Consider the following 15,401-nt stretch of genomic DNA (forward strand, 5'->3'; position numbering starts at 1 on the left):
CAATGTTGACGTCATATTCTAGGCGTGAGTGCAGACTGTGCACTTCCTTTATTTCAGGAGTTTTGTACAGTATTTTTAATCTCTCAACTGGCACATTTTTAGTTGTTTCTAACTTTATAATTTGTTGAAAGACGTCCCTCTTTTGTCGAGGTAATGTTGAAAAGCCTAACATACTTTAAAAACATGTCTTGATTGTACTTTGATCGTTGAGCAGCAAAAATATGTATAATCAGCTAGGTAGCTGGCTAATGTTTGCTAGCTAATGTTAGCTAACGTTAACTGTACATCGAGCCAGCTAGCGTTCTGCATGTGTACAACACTAAACAGCCTGCAATCCAGTTTAATTTAAAGCTTATAGGTAGCTTGTGATAACCAAACTATGTTGCTAGTTACTTCAGGCTGTTAACTAAAGTAGCTAATAGGCCATAGAGTATGCTTCAGACCTAACAACTTTATTTTCCCCCCATTACCTTTCAGGACATGGATTTCTCGGTGAGTTAGCTACTTTTATCAATCACGTTTATTATCAAGGTATGCCTGTTTTAAGATGGTAAATATGTTGGTGAAGATCATGGTACCAATCTCCCTGTTTTTTTGGCATGAAGCTGGCAGATGCCATAGCGGACGATGTCCCGGGCCAAGCTAAGAAAGTGGCAAACCCCAACCCAGCTGCCCCCAACGCCCCTCCGCCCACTAACCCAGGATGGCCTGGTGCGGCCCCCGGAGCCCCCACACAGCCCTCTGCTCCTGGGGGATTCCCTGGCGGCCCACAGTCTGGGCCAGGGGCCCCAGGGCAGTTCCCTGGAAGTCAAGGACCCTTCTCCTCCGGTCCCGGAGCACCAGGGCAGTATCCTGGAGCTCCCTCTGCCCCTGGTGGGTTCCAGCCCGGCCCAGGGGTACCGGCACAGTACCCAGCTGGGCCTGGAGCCCCGGGACAGTACCCAGCTGGGCCTGCAGCCCCGGGACAGTACCCACCCGGACCTGGAGCCCCGGGACAACACCCAGCTGGGCCTGCAGCCCCGGGACAGTACCCAGCTGGGCCTGGAGCCCCGGGACAACACCCAGCTGGGCCTGGAGCCCCGGGACAATACCCACCCGGGCCTGGAGCCCCGGGACAATACCCACCCGGGCCTGGAGCCCCAGGACAACACCCAGCTGGGCCTGGAGCCCCGGGACAACACCCAGCTGGGCCTGGAGCCCCGGGACAATACCCACCCGGGCCTGGAGCCCCGGGACAATACCCACCCGGGCCTGGAGCCCCGGGACAATACCCACCCGGACCTGGAGCCCCGGGACAATACCCACCCGGACCTGGAGCCCCGGGACAATACCCACACGGACCTGGAGCACCTGGACAGTTCCCTGGGCAGTTCCCTCCTGGTGGAGCCCCCGGCCAGTTCCCTGGAGCCCCCATGCAGTACCCGTCTGGACCCTTCCAAACTAGCCCCGGCGCACCCCCAGGACCCTACCCCAACGTGGCTTACCCAGGAGCCCAGCCTGGTGGGGGGATGTATGGGCCTGGAGGTCCAGGAGCTGCCTTCCCTCCTGCAGGAGGCACCTACTCTGGGTTCGCTGGTGGGGCCTTCCCTCCAATCCCCCCTGGATCATGGGGTCCTGGAGGCGGTGGAGGCGGTGGAGGCTTCCCTCCCCAGCCCGGCCACCCAGGGCCCACGGGACCATACGGGGGACAAGCAGCTCCAGGAGGCATGCTGGTGAGTAAATACATGCTTTTAAAACACCACACATTGCTGCTTGCTTGCTTCCTGGTGCACTTCTGTCCTAGTCTTCACCGGAGGATCTCTGTACACGTGGTGTGGCTCTTTTTGTGGGGTTTCCTTGCCTCGTTTTACCTTCCTAATTTCGCAAGCTAACATTGAGCGCAGCGTTCAGGATGGTGGATCAGGGATTTGCTGGTCTTGATCTTCTAGAACCATCACCGCAATAACATTATATTGGTCTGAGGTGCACTGCTCTGAGGTATTTTCTGCAGGGCGCAAACAAGGCAAGGCAAAACAACAGAATATATACAGTTATATCATAATGTATCATTTACAGTTATATCATATGTATTCTTGTCTTTCAGCCCAGACATAATATACCATATCCACCACATTTTTGAAAGCACTGAACTCGTCAGATTTTCAGTCGGATGAGGACACCACCCGCAGCATTCACCTTGTGGTTTGGTTTAAGAACTACAAAATCACCTTGTGGTTTGGTTTAAGAAAAAGCAGCAGCGTTATTTAGTCTGTGTAAGAGGTTTTTACTAGCTCATACCTGGGGGAGAAAGGGAACCCAAAAATGTTTGCTGTCATTCAAGTGCAATACATAGCCTTGGCTTTTGTGAAACGACACATTTTATATTATTTCATTAAAGTCACACTTATCTTTACAATAAAATGTTATGCTACTTTCTAATAAAGCTAAATATAATTTGGTAGTAATCCTCCTGTACTTATGTGTTTGCCAGCATTGATGAAATGTCAATTGTGTTATGTATTTGAAATAAAAGAACACTATCACTTGTGTTTTGCATGTGTTCTGATTTGTTTTTGCATTGCAGTGTTTAAAGAAGTCGTTTTGGGATGTATGGCCCATAAAATGATATTAATCAAGAGGTGGTACAACTGGTTGACGGAAATTACGTTGTTTCAATTCATCCAGTTATTCCTGCTAAGGCTGATGACTCATTCTAATTTAGTCTCAGGTTCTGGTTTGTTTGGTGTAGGGTGTAGTGGAGACTCTTCTAAGGGGGATGACTCATTCTTCCAGTGGCGTTTGGAATGTAGGTGCGGTTCTAGAGTTAGCCAACAGTCATTTCATTACTCATCATGATATATTTGTATCAATAGGGAAATGTTTTGCATTTGTAAAGAAACTTTATTTGTATTTCTTCCTCGATATAATGAGGATGCATCTACTATGTTTTAATTACAACTAAGTGACAGTTTTAGTGTCGCCACTGGATAGTGGTCAATGGTCATTTCTCTTGGCACCTGATATAACGTCATTTTAATAAAGCTCATATATTCAATATTCTTACCCATTCTTTATGCAATCCTCTTCCATTATTTTTTGAAATGTGTACTTCTATTGGATATGTTGTTGATTAAAAAAAAAAGACTACTTCTATTAGTCTAATCTTTTTGAATAAAACACTAAGACTGATGACCTGTGATGTTAATGTGCCCTCTGTTTCAGCCAGTGCCCTACGAACTGCCTCTCCATGCTGGCATCATGCCCAGGCTGTTGATCACCATAGTAGGGGAACCCATCCCTGGAGGAGACCGGTAGGTAGTCACACTACTACACTAGGCTACAGGATTCATTCGCCCATTCATTCGCCCATTCATCCATTCAATACATATGTTCCATTAATGCTGACAAAAGGGTGTTTTCACATAAAGTCCTCTTATAAAAGATCCGATCTCAGTCCCCTTTAAAAGATCCGATCTCAGTCCTCTTATAAAAGATCAGATCTCAGTCCTCTTTAAAAGATCCGATCTCAGTCCTCTTTAAAAGATCCGATCTCAGTCCTCTTTAAAAGATCCGATCTCAGTCCTCTTTAAAAGATCCGATCTCAGTCCTCTTTAAAATATCCGATCTCAGTCCTCTTATAAAAGATCCGATCTCAGTCCTCTTATAAAAGATCAGATCTCAGTCCTCTTTAAAAGATCAGATCTCAGTCCTCTTAAAAATATCTGATCTCAGTCCTCTTTAAAAGATCCGATCTCAGTCCTCTTATAAAAGATCAGATCTCAGTCCTCTTATACAGTGGGGGAAAAAAGTATTTAGTCAGCCACCAATTGTGCATGTTCTCCCACTTGAAAAGATGAGAGAGGCCTGTAATTTTCATCATAGGTACACGTCAACTATGACAGACAAATTGAGAAGAAAAAAATCCAGAAAATCACATTGTAGGATTTTTTATGAATTTATTTGCAAATTATGGTGGAAAATAAGTATTTGGTCACCTACAAACAAGCAAGATTTTTGGCTCTCACAGACCTGTAACTTCTTCTTTAAGAGGCTCCTCTGTCCTCCACTCGTTACCTGTATTAATGGCACCTGTTTGAACTTGTTATCAGTATCAAAGACACTTGTCCACAACCTCAAACAGTCACACTCCAAACTCCACTATGGCCAAGACCAAAGAGCTGTCAAAGGACACCAGAAACAAAATTGTAGACCTGCACCAGGCTGGGAAGACTGAATCTGCAATAGGTAAGCAGCTTGGTTTGAAGAAATCAACTGTGGGAGCAATTATTAGGAAATGGAAGACATACAAGACCACTGATAATCTCCCTCGATCTGGGGCTCCACGCAAGATCTCACCCCGTGGGGTCAAAATGATCACAAGAACGGTGAGCAAAAATCCCAGAACCACACGGGGGGGACCTAGTGAATGACCTGCAGAGAGCTGGGACCAAAGTAACAAAGCCTACCATCAGTAACACACTACGCCGCCAGGGACTCATCCTGCAGTGCCAGATGTGTCCCCCTGCTTAAGCCAGTACATGTCCAGGCCCGTCTGAAGTTTGCTAGAGTGCATTTGGATGATCCAGAAGAGGATTGGGAGAATGTCATATGGTCAGATGAAACCAAAATAGAACTTTTTGGTAAAAACTCAACTCGTCGTGTTTGGAGGACAAAGAATGCTGAGTTGCATCCAAAGAACACCATACCTACTGTGAAGCATGTGGGTGGAAACATCATGCTTTGGGGCTGTTTTTCTGCAAAGGGACCAGGACGACTGATCCGTGTAAAGGAAAGAATGAATGGGGCCATGTATCGTGAGATTTTGAGTGAAAACCTCCTTCCATCAGCAAGGGCATTGAAGATGAAACGTGGCTGGGTCTTTCAGCATGACAATGATCCCAAACACACCGCCCGGGCAACAAAGGAGTGGCTTCGTAAGAAGCATTTCAAGGTCCTGGAGTGGCCTAGCCAGTCTCCAGATCTCAACCCCATAGAAAATCTTTGGAGGGAGTTGAAAGTCTGTGTTGCCCAGCGACAGCCCCAAAACATCACTGCCCTAGAGGAGATCTGCATGGAGGAATGGGCCAAAATCTGCATGGAGGAACGGGTCTGACCTAGAGTATGTGGACAACTACAAATATCTAGGTGTCTGGTTAGACTGTAAACTCAACTTCCAGACTCGCATAAAGAATCTCCAATCCAAAGTTAAATCTAGAATCGGCTTCCTATTTCGCAACAAAGCCTCCTTCACTCATGCTGCCAAACATGCCCTCGTAAAACTGACTATCCTACCGATCCTTGACTTCGGCGATGTCATTTACAAAATAGCCTCCAACACTCTACTCAGCAAATTGGATGTAGTCTATCACAGTGCCATCCGTTTTGTCTCCAAAGCCCCATACACTACCCACCACTGTGACCTGTACGCTCTTGTTGGCTGGTCCTCACTACATGTTCGTCGTCAAACCCACTGGCTCCAGGCCATCTATAAATCACTGCTAGGCAAATCCCCGCCTTATCTTAGCTCATTGGTCACCATAGCAGCACCCACCTGTAGTCTGCGCTCCAGCAGGTATATCTCTCTGGTCATTCCCAAAGCCAACACCTCCTTTGGCCGCCATTCCTTCCAGTTCTCTGCTGCCAATGACTGGAACGAATTGCAAAAATCTCTGAAGCTGGAGACTCTTATCTCCCTCAATAACTTTAAGCATCAGTTGTCAGAGCACCTTACCGATCACTGCACCTGTACACAGCCCATCTGAAATTAGCCCACCCAACTACCTCATCCCTATATTGTTATTTATTTTGCTCTTTTGCACCCCAGTATCTCTATTTGCACATAATCTCTTGCACATCTAGCATTCCAGTGTTAATACTATTGTAATTATTCTGCACTATAGCCTATTTATTGCCTTACCTCCATAACTTGCTACATTTGCACACACTGTATATATATTTTCTGTTGTATTTCTGACTTTATGTTTTTTTTTTTACCCCATATGTAACTCTGTGTTGTTTTTATTGCACTACTTTGCTTTATCTTGGCCAGGTCGCAGTTGTAAATGAGAACCTGTTCTCAACTGGCTTACCTGGTTAAATAAAGGTGAAATAAATAAAAATAAATAAAAATACCAGCAACAGTGTGTGAAAACCTTGTGAAGACTTACAGAAAACGTTTGACCTGTGTCATTGCCAACAAAGGGTATATAACAAAGTATTGAGAAACTTTTGTTATTGACCAAATACTTATTTTCCACCATAATTAGCAAATAAATTCATTAAAAATCCTACAATGTGATTTTCTGGATTTTTTTTCCTCATTTTGTCTGTCATAGTTGACGTGTACCTATGATGAAAATTACAGGCCTCTCTCATCTTTTTAAGTGGGAGAACTTGCACAATTGGTGGCTGACTAAATACTTTTCCCCCCCACTGTATACCCCTTTTCACACTACAGGGCCTTGAACAAAACTGTTGCTAGCTCAGATATTATATATATATATTTTTTTTTCACATTGTCGTTTTCAGCACGGTTCCAGGAACCATGGTGGATGGGTAATCAGGTCAGCTCAGTGCAGCTTGGTTTGGCTCAGTAGTGTGAAAAGCCCTGTACAGCATGTCCTATAGGCTATGGGAAAATGCCTTTTTTTAATTAATTTTTTCTTACAGAGATGTAATTCTGGGCACAATCAAAGGACTGTCATATATATATCGTGGTAAATAATCTATACAAATTAGGGAAAGGTACTGGGCTATGTAACGGTAGCAGAGAAGGCGATATCTGTTCTTAAAGTCCTAGGGAAAGTAACCATGTTTATTCTGCATGAAATGTCTAGGCCAATGGGGCAAAGGTGCCGTGTCCTTACATTTCACAATGTTTTCATTACAGCAGAACTGTAGGCTTCGGCTGTATTTGACATGTTAAGTGTGTTTTACTGTCTATAATCACAGTCTTGGTTAGCCTTTCAGAGTTATGGTGTGTGTGTGAGGCTAGATGGACTAGCATAATAGACAGAGCCTTGGTTGGCTGGTCTAGGTCTTTTAGCTAGATCTAGCTCATAAATCATAGAAAATGTGTCTTAATTTTTCAGTATTAATCCTTGACTGTGTCTGTCATCTCCCGATGACTTGAGGATCACATCATGTTATCACTAACATGATGGGGGGGGTCAGGCACCCCCAGGGATACTACTACCCAGCTAGGACCCCCAGATTGATGAGAACCATCTGTTTCTCTTGAACGATAGTATCAGTTATGGGTGGTTCAATCAAAGGTCATGAGTAGAGCAGTAGATTGAAGAGCATTCTGGGAAGTGGAGTTCTAGTCCATCAGAGAGCAGCAAACTGCAGGCAGCAGAGACCGTACTCCTGCATGAGTTCACCTTCACATTTATAACTACTCTCAAAAACAGGCCTCCGGATTCCTTACATCATGAACGGGTCAGCAACGTATACTACGCCTACCGTGCTGGATATACAGTTGAAAAGAGGACCACAAGGTAAGAAAATAGCTTTCAGTCGCAACTCAGACATAACTACTGTTAGTTAGCAAGCTTGCAAACGGATGGCCTGGATAGCTAGCAAGCTCGCTAGTTAGCAACAGTTAACTGGCTGGCTGTCTTTATTCAACTTCTGCCAATGTCGTGGCTAATCTGGTCATTGCAAATAGGCTTCAATTTGAACGTCACGGAGATCGGATTTTCCTCCTTTTGCTACCGAGACAAATTAGGCTCTAGCTAGCAATGCTAACTACACTGAACTAAAAATGTTAACGCAACAATTTCAAAGATTTTACTGAGTTAACGTTACAGTTCATATAAGGAAACCAATCAATTACCGCACGGCAAGTGGTACCGATGCACCAAGTCTGGAACCAACTGGACCCTGAACAGCTTCTACCCCCAAGCCATAAGACTGCTAAATAGTTAGTCCGGGTAGCTATTTGGTTAACTATAACTATCTGCATTGACCCCATTTTGCACAATTTTTCGACTCATCACATACGCTGCTGGTACTGTTTTATCTAACCTGTTGCCGAGTCACTTTATTCCTAGTTATGTACATATCTACCTCAATTAAATCGTTCCTCTACACATCGACTCGGTACCCCGTGTATGTAGCCAAGTTATCGTTACTCATTGTGCATTTATTGTTACGTGTTTTACTTTTCTATTATTTCTCTATTTTCTTTCTCTCTGCATTGTTGGTAAGGGCCGGTAAGTATTTCACTGTTAGTATACACTTGTTGTTTACGATCATGTGACCAATCACATTTGATTTGATTTTTCTAGCCAGTCACCTCCAGTGAGAATACCCGTATGTAGCTAGCTAGCCTCCATATCTCCAAGACGAGTCGAGTTAAACTAGCGTTTCCATGGCATTTCCACTGTTTTTGGAGTTCCATTGACCTCTTTACCGCATCTGCAATATTATTTTATGACAAGACTGACTGCATGGAAGGGAATTATAGGCTGCTTCTGGAATGGTTCCGCTTGTACCTTGTCCCACATAGATGACGTCATTCTAATCAGCAGACTTCTCCTTCAGTCCACACCTCCCATGACCTGTCCCCAACATATAATACTTGCTGCACTGCCATAGTTACATAGCCTTCCCCATAGAATTAGAACACTTTATATTTCTCTATGGCCTTTCCCTCTTTGAATATCCAGAAGGTAAATCAGAAGGCTATCAGTCAGCAAATGTCCATGTAATGAGAACTCCATACTAAGTACCTCACCTGAAACTTTCATTTACTGTTCTCTCTCTCTCTCTCTCTCTCTCTCTCTCTCTCTCTCTCTCTCTCTCTCTCAATTCAATTTCAATTTAAGGGCTTTATTGGCATGGGAAACGTGTGTTAACATTGCCAAAGCAAGTGAAGTAGATAGTAAACAAAAGTGAAATAAACAATAAATATTAACAGTAAACATTACACTCAGAAGTTTCAAAAGAATAAAGACATTTCAAATGTCTCTCTCTCGCTCTCTCTCTCTCTCTCTCTCTCTCTCTCTCTCTCTCTCTCTCTCTCTCTCGCTCTCTCTCTCTCGCTCTCTCGCTCTCTCTCTCTCTCTCTCTCTCTCACTGTCCCTCTCCCTGTCCCCCCTCTCCCTCCCTCCAGGTCTGGGTTTTAACATCGTGGGGGGTCTGGACCAGCAGGATGTCCTGAATGACAGTGGGATCTATGTGGCCAAAATCAAAGAGAATGGAGCTGCAGCGCTGGATGACAGATTACAAGAGGGAGACAAGATATTGGCGGTAAAGATGGACTTTCACCTTTTTGAGTTTTGGAGCAGATAACCTCGTACCCACTGGCTCAATTGCTTGAGAGCCAGCCGACTGGTAGATTAGGGAGCAGAGGGTAAGAAGGGGGAATGTAATGTGATGTTTGAATCCATCAATCAATCGTCTATCTAGGAAATGTGTATTAGGCTTTAGATTCCAGCCATCTACTGCAGAAGTGTGGCTTTAATTACATGAGCCTTTTCTCTGGAAGGGAGATCCTAAATGATCATGGTACTATCAATTTATAGTTCTCGATCATATAACATTGCTATCAGTGGCGGTCAGTGCCGTTTCAGATGAGGGAGGACGATTATTTTTTCATGAGCATGGCCTTATTTCTATTACAGCATTTTGGATGACTGTCATTCATATTCCATTCACCCAGTGGTCCTCTGTAGCTCAGCTGGTAGAGCACAGCGCTTGTAACGCCAGGGTAGTGGGTTCGATCCCCGGGACCACCCATACACAAAAATGTATGCACGCATGACTGTAAGTCGCTTTGGATAAAAGCGTCTGCTAAATGGCTTATTATTATTAATGTAACATCGATAGGTTTAGGCTACTACATGATACTCAAATTTTCCCTATACCCATCATGAGGTTGCTACAACCTAGCCTATGAATGAAAGTTTACAATGTAGGTGCACACAGGTCGAGAGACAAATTTGATGTGACAGACATTGACATTCAATACCGCCTTGCACACTCTTGCCTGCATCTAGCTGATATTGGGTGAAATCATTAGTCCAACAGTTGCAAATGAGAGTTTCTATTGGACAAATTCAGGTGTGTTTATCCCTGTTTTGTTCAGTTTGCTTCTGTTTTAAGAAACGTTTTTCAACAGAATCGGCGGAATGAATACAGCCCTGATCACGCATAAACACAGTTCACAGTTTCATAGCAGCCACGTTGTATTCCATCTCACATCTACGTTATGCGCGCTCCTCCTCTCACCTCTTCCCTTCGCTTGTGGACTTCAGTGCACAACACATCAGCTGTATGTGACCAGGCGAAAAAACCTTTCCAAGCCAAACCGTTGTCACAATATTAGCTAAAGTAACGTCATAGTCAGCATAGCTAATAGAACTAACGCGTTAGTAAACCCGCTACAATCATGCGGTAATGTTACAGTGTATAGTCAGTAAGCAGTTAGACCGGCGGGCCCCGGTGGCAATAAATTAGTAAAACCAAAAGCTTACCGTGACTACCGAGTTCCAGTGTTGTGTTGGATAGTGATAGCCAGCTAGCTAACATAGCATCCCTCTGTTTGAGCAGAGTGTTTCAGTGGGCTAAACTAGCTAGCTGCATTTGCTAGCTAAGTGAAACTGAAAGTGGAAAAAAAAATACTATTTTTCTCTTGCTTCTCCTTCATTTAGGAAGAAATTAATTTAACTGTTCAACTATTTTCTTTCTCTCTCTGTGAGTCAACTACTCACCACATTTTATGCAGTGCTAGCTAGCTGTAGTTTATGCTTTCAGTACTAGATGAATTATCTGATCCTTTGATTGGGTGGATAACATGTCAGTTCATGCTGCAAGAGCTCTAATAGGCTGGAGGACATCCTCCGGAAGTTGTCATAATTACTGTGTAAGTCTATGGAAGGGGTTGAGAACCATGAGCCTCCTAGGTTTTGTATTGAAGTCAATGTACCCAGAGGAGGATGGAAGCTAGCTGTCCTCCGGCTACACCATGGTGCTACCCTACAGAGTGCTGTTGAGGCTACTGTAGACCTTCTTTGCAAAACAGTGTGTTTTAATCAATTATTTGGGGACGTGAATATATTTAGTATAGTTTTATCTAAAAAGGATAACTTTTTTAATGTTTTACCATTTTAATTTGTATGAAATTCACTGAGGAGGATGGTCCTCCCCTTCCTCCTCTGAGGAGCCTCAACTGATTGCTGTGTACCAAGCTCCATTATGTTATTTTCCTCTGTTTGTGCTATGTAGATTAATGGCCACAAGCTGGAGAACCTTTCACACAGTGCAGCGGTGGAGCTCTTCCGATCAGCAGGAGAGGACGTGCGGCTACGCGTTCAGCAGAGGGTGAGTGAGACGTCCACAGGCTCTTCTCACTCATCTGAGCCTTTTCAATCAACCGTCTTGGGCAGGGTGGGTTATGTTCATTAGGGCACATTGTAGCAAAGTGTTTTACAACTGATAACAGAAAGAAGCATTTCTTATTGGACAAATTCCGATAGTACTAGGCTATATCCCTCGGTCTGAACACAACTCAGATATGGTGTAAGATGTGTTATTTTGCTGCCCCTGAAGAAGTCTCTCTGTCCCAACAGCCCACCATGGCGATGAATGGTCCCACCAGCTCCGGGCCAGATGGGGACTCTTCTGTCTCCTCCTTGGGAATACTGGTGGCTGTCCTGGGAGCTGCTGCAGCCGTTGCCTTCCTCTACATACGCTTCCAGCCACAACTGAGAAGGCACTTTTAACACACTAACTTTCTCAAAGCATTTTTAACAGCAAAAGCTGGGACTGAACTTTGCTGAAGGCCAAAAAAAAACAAAAAAATGAAGAAGAAGAAACGAACTAGGGGAAAAAAAAGTAAGCCATGTTTCAGGATTTATAGTTGTTCATATCGTTAGAATTCTGCATCTTTGTTTTTATTATTTTTCCTGTGTATTTTGTGATTATCATAGTTGCTAAACGTATGTTGTTCTCTTGCCCTCTTGCCACAGGGATAACACCAATGACATGAGATAATGAGCTAACTTTGTCATGGTCAAACAAAGAAAAAGAAAGATGTAGGCTTCACAATGAACATGGCATTCCTACTGCTGAACGGAGCTGTGCTCCTCAGACAGAACCACGTGGTGTGGATAGAAAGCGTGTTTATTCCAAAGATATCATTTATATCCATCAGGAGGAGAGAGATTTATTTGTAGAGTTGAGCCCTGACTCACTCTAGGGGCCTGCTGGCTCATTATTTTCCTGTTCTCACAGGGAGGTTTTGGAAACGGAAAGGCCATGTTGTGTTCAGTCACTCAGAGGAGCCTTTGTAACTGAATGGCTGATCTGTTTTGGGGGGAGCCAGTGGGCTATGAGAACCCACTCACTGTATTTTGATTTGGCTAGTCCTTCTGTACAGATGCATATTAGCTATGTTTTGTTTTCATCTTTCCTTTGTCCTAAAACCGTCTCTATAGCAACAATACTTCCGGGTGCAGTAGCTGTATATATGTGAAGGTAACGTTTGGGCTCCTGGCGTTGGGAGGTGGTTCAAACTAGTCACACTGACGAGGTGGTATGTTCAATCAGGCGATGCGCTGTGAACATAGTAGCCTGGTTCCAGATCTGTTTGTGCTCTTGCCTATTTCTATGCTGTCCTCATCAAGCCAAACAGTTTGGCGTGACAAGGCGTTAGCGCAATAGCACAAACCGACTGGCACTGGGGCTGACGTAAACCAGGCATCCCGTGTTATGTCCCTGAAAGAGAGATGGTATTTTAAATGCTTCCAGGTTCACATGGAGGCTTGGGTTATTGTTAAAAGTAATTCAAGTATTTTCTGTTAATCTAATCCAGGCATGTGCTCACTTACACATTAACGGCAGTAGGCTACATGTTTTATGGAAAGGGAAATATATCGCTTAATCTATTGCTTTCGTTTGTTTGCAAAGGAAAACAAAATATTGTGACTTTCGAACGAATATGACTATAGGTCCAACAACTCTATGTGGAGCCGTTCTGTTGATCCAACCCTCTGATAAAGTCCTGATGCTGCCACCTAGTGAACGTTTAGCATTCCTGCAGCTCATCCAATCACTGTAATAGAGGGTGGACTAAATAGGTGTCTAAGGTGAGCGTAAGGGCGTTTTGTCATAGGGTTAGTTTGTCCTAAATGGCACCATATTCCCTATGTAGTGCACTACTTTTCACCAGGAACCATATGTAGTGCTGCTGGAGCGCGGGGGAGCGGCGCTCCCTCACTTTTTTCAATTTGAGAATACACGGAGCTGGTAGAAGTATTTCTGTAAAATGTCATCTGATACATTCCAAATATTTAATTAATTACCACTAAAATTCCATGAAAAACGATAGAATGACAAACCAAATAAATATGTATAGCAGCCTAAAGGAAACCAACTCGCTGAGCGCGCTGCCGAACTGCAGCAACAAGTGGCCAAAAATAGGGCAAGTTCTTTCCTGGTCTCACTTCGAGCGGGACAAATCCCACGTAACAAGAACAGACACAGACAGAAAACTACGAGGGGTTGCTAAAATGGCTGTCCTCAAAACCATTGTAATGGACTTGGGGCTCATATACGACGCACTTAATGAACTCACCTTGTCTGAGTGTAGCCTATGTCTGCTCTAATACGCTCACGAAACAGTAATTCAAGAAGATCTAAATGCCCATGACACCTTTTGGTATTAACTGTATGTAGGTGTGTGTGTGTCACCCTGCTAACTAATAAGAAGCTAATGAGTTCAATAAGTACATGCCAAGGAAGAACAGACCAGGACAGTAGCAATGTAATGCAAAATGCTGTGTGTTTTGATAATGTTTCGGGCACCTCTTAAAATTCATGTTGAATTTGCGTGCACCAGCATGAATCATTGTAATGTACATTTAGACTGTTCATGCGGTCACCTTGGACAGGAGTCGGGGCACCCAACTGGACCCTAGCCAGCCAGCTGTCCCAGACTTAGGACCCTGACTGTCCCTTCACTTGAGGACAGAATATCACCTCTCCAAACTGATTGTTTGTTTTCAAAAAGGCATTGATGATTATGATTATTGATATAGCAAATGAATTGCTGTGGGGTTTTTGGCCACATCTCTACACTTTTGCCCATTAAACAAGAATCAAGCTAGTATGAAAATGAGATTACATGTAAACAAACAAAAAAAGCTGTCCTCTTCATGTATGTTTATTCTGCTTCTGTGTGTCCACCACCAGTTTGGTGTAGGATAGTTCCACTTTTGATCGAATGAAACCTTGCCATGAATTGTATTGAATTGGGTCAGTGAACTTTGTGGAGCAGAATAAATTGTTTCCCTATGCCCACTTGTCTTCGACCCCAGACTAAAGCAAATTGACTCTGCAAACGTGAGGGAATGAGAATGCACATTGAAATTGTGATGAGTGATAGACCAACTTTTAAGATGAAAGATGAAATCAAAGTGTAACAAGTTATGTTTGTACCAGATATTTTCTAGACAAGGAGGTTGAATTGGCAGCTTTTAGGGTGGCGAAATTGAATTAACCTGAGCGACAGTCTGTTTGTGCTATCGTGTCAAGTTCTTGTCATTCATTGGCTTGACAAGGAGCAATGGGATGCCATCAAGTAGAAGTGTTGCATCAATGTGCAGCTAATGTATGTCTGTCTAATTGTGTATTGATTGTGAGCACTGACAACATTTTACATTTAAGCCATTTAGCAGATGCTCTTATCCAGAGCGACTTACAGTTAGTGAGTGCATACATTTTTCATACTGCCCCCACCCCGTGGGAATCGAACCCACAACCCTGGCGTTGCAAGCGCCACGCTCTACCGACTGAGCTACAGGAGCCCTACAACAAGCGCTTGTAGAGCCTGTGGTGGGCAAGAATCTAAAGGGAATTAATGGTATTATATGGAGTCACTGGGGTGACAATAACAATGACTGTAATCTAGGGTATGTCCCAAATGGCTCCCTATGTATACTTAAGGCTCTGATCATAAGTAGTGCACTATATAGGGTGCCATTTGGGATAAGACTGTATTTTGTTTTCATTTAAAGCACATTTGGTGTGTGTTTGTGTGAAATAACTCACTTCCATTATTTCGTCACCTTTTATTATGAATTTTCTGTAAGAGACATACTGAATGCAGCACATTCAAGTTCACAAATCGTGTATGTTTTGCCCCTGTATCGTTGTTAGACAGTGCTATATTTTTTGGATGATCAATGTGATGCATTGTGATCTTAACGTTGCTACTGATTCTGCTGTATAAAAAAAAATGGGAGGGGTTGGGGTGGTGATTCCACCCATGGCTTTGGAAGACGATGAGGTGGAAGAGGAACATGGTGGTGATGATAAATCGTGATTATAAAAGTGAATAGTTACAAATAAAAGCATAGCTCTCTTGGTAAAAGCTTTGTTGACTGCTGCAACTACGCGCTCTTTCTCTCCTCATT

The 15,401-nt window shown here is 43.7% G+C and overlaps 2 protein-coding genes across 2 annotated transcripts in view; both read left to right on the forward strand.

The window, feature by feature from the left end:
* The first annotated feature begins 36 nt into the window (after nt 1-36).
* Nucleotides 37-2,526, forward strand: LOC311146038 (uncharacterized protein). Its single transcript, XM_084182482.1, has 4 exons — nt 37-150; nt 478-492; nt 606-1,712; nt 2,084-2,526. The coding sequence occupies exons 3-4, from the start codon at nt 628-630 to the stop codon at nt 2,151-2,153; spliced, it is 1,155 nt and encodes a 384-aa protein (XP_084038608.1). The 5' UTR covers nt 37-150; nt 478-492; nt 606-627; the 3' UTR covers nt 2,154-2,526.
* Nucleotides 2,527-7,326: 4,800 nt separating this feature from the next.
* The window catches only part of LOC311146040 (deubiquitinase DESI2), a 41,779-nt gene continuing 33,704 nt past the window's right edge, over nt 7,327-15,401 (forward strand). Inside the window, exons 1-3 of the mRNA XM_084182485.1 lie at nt 7,327-7,478; nt 9,098-9,234; nt 11,212-11,307. Of these exons, the coding sequence (XP_084038611.1) occupies nt 7,412-7,478; nt 9,098-9,234; nt 11,212-11,307 (300 nt within the window). The 5' untranslated portion in view covers nt 7,327-7,411. The remainder of the gene's footprint in view (nt 7,479-9,097; nt 9,235-11,211; nt 11,308-15,401) is intronic.

This window comes from Coregonus lavaretus (assembly GCF_964263955.1).
Source record: "Coregonus lavaretus genome assembly, chromosome: 18".
NCBI lineage: Eukaryota > Metazoa > Chordata > Actinopteri > Salmoniformes > Salmonidae > Coregonus > Coregonus lavaretus.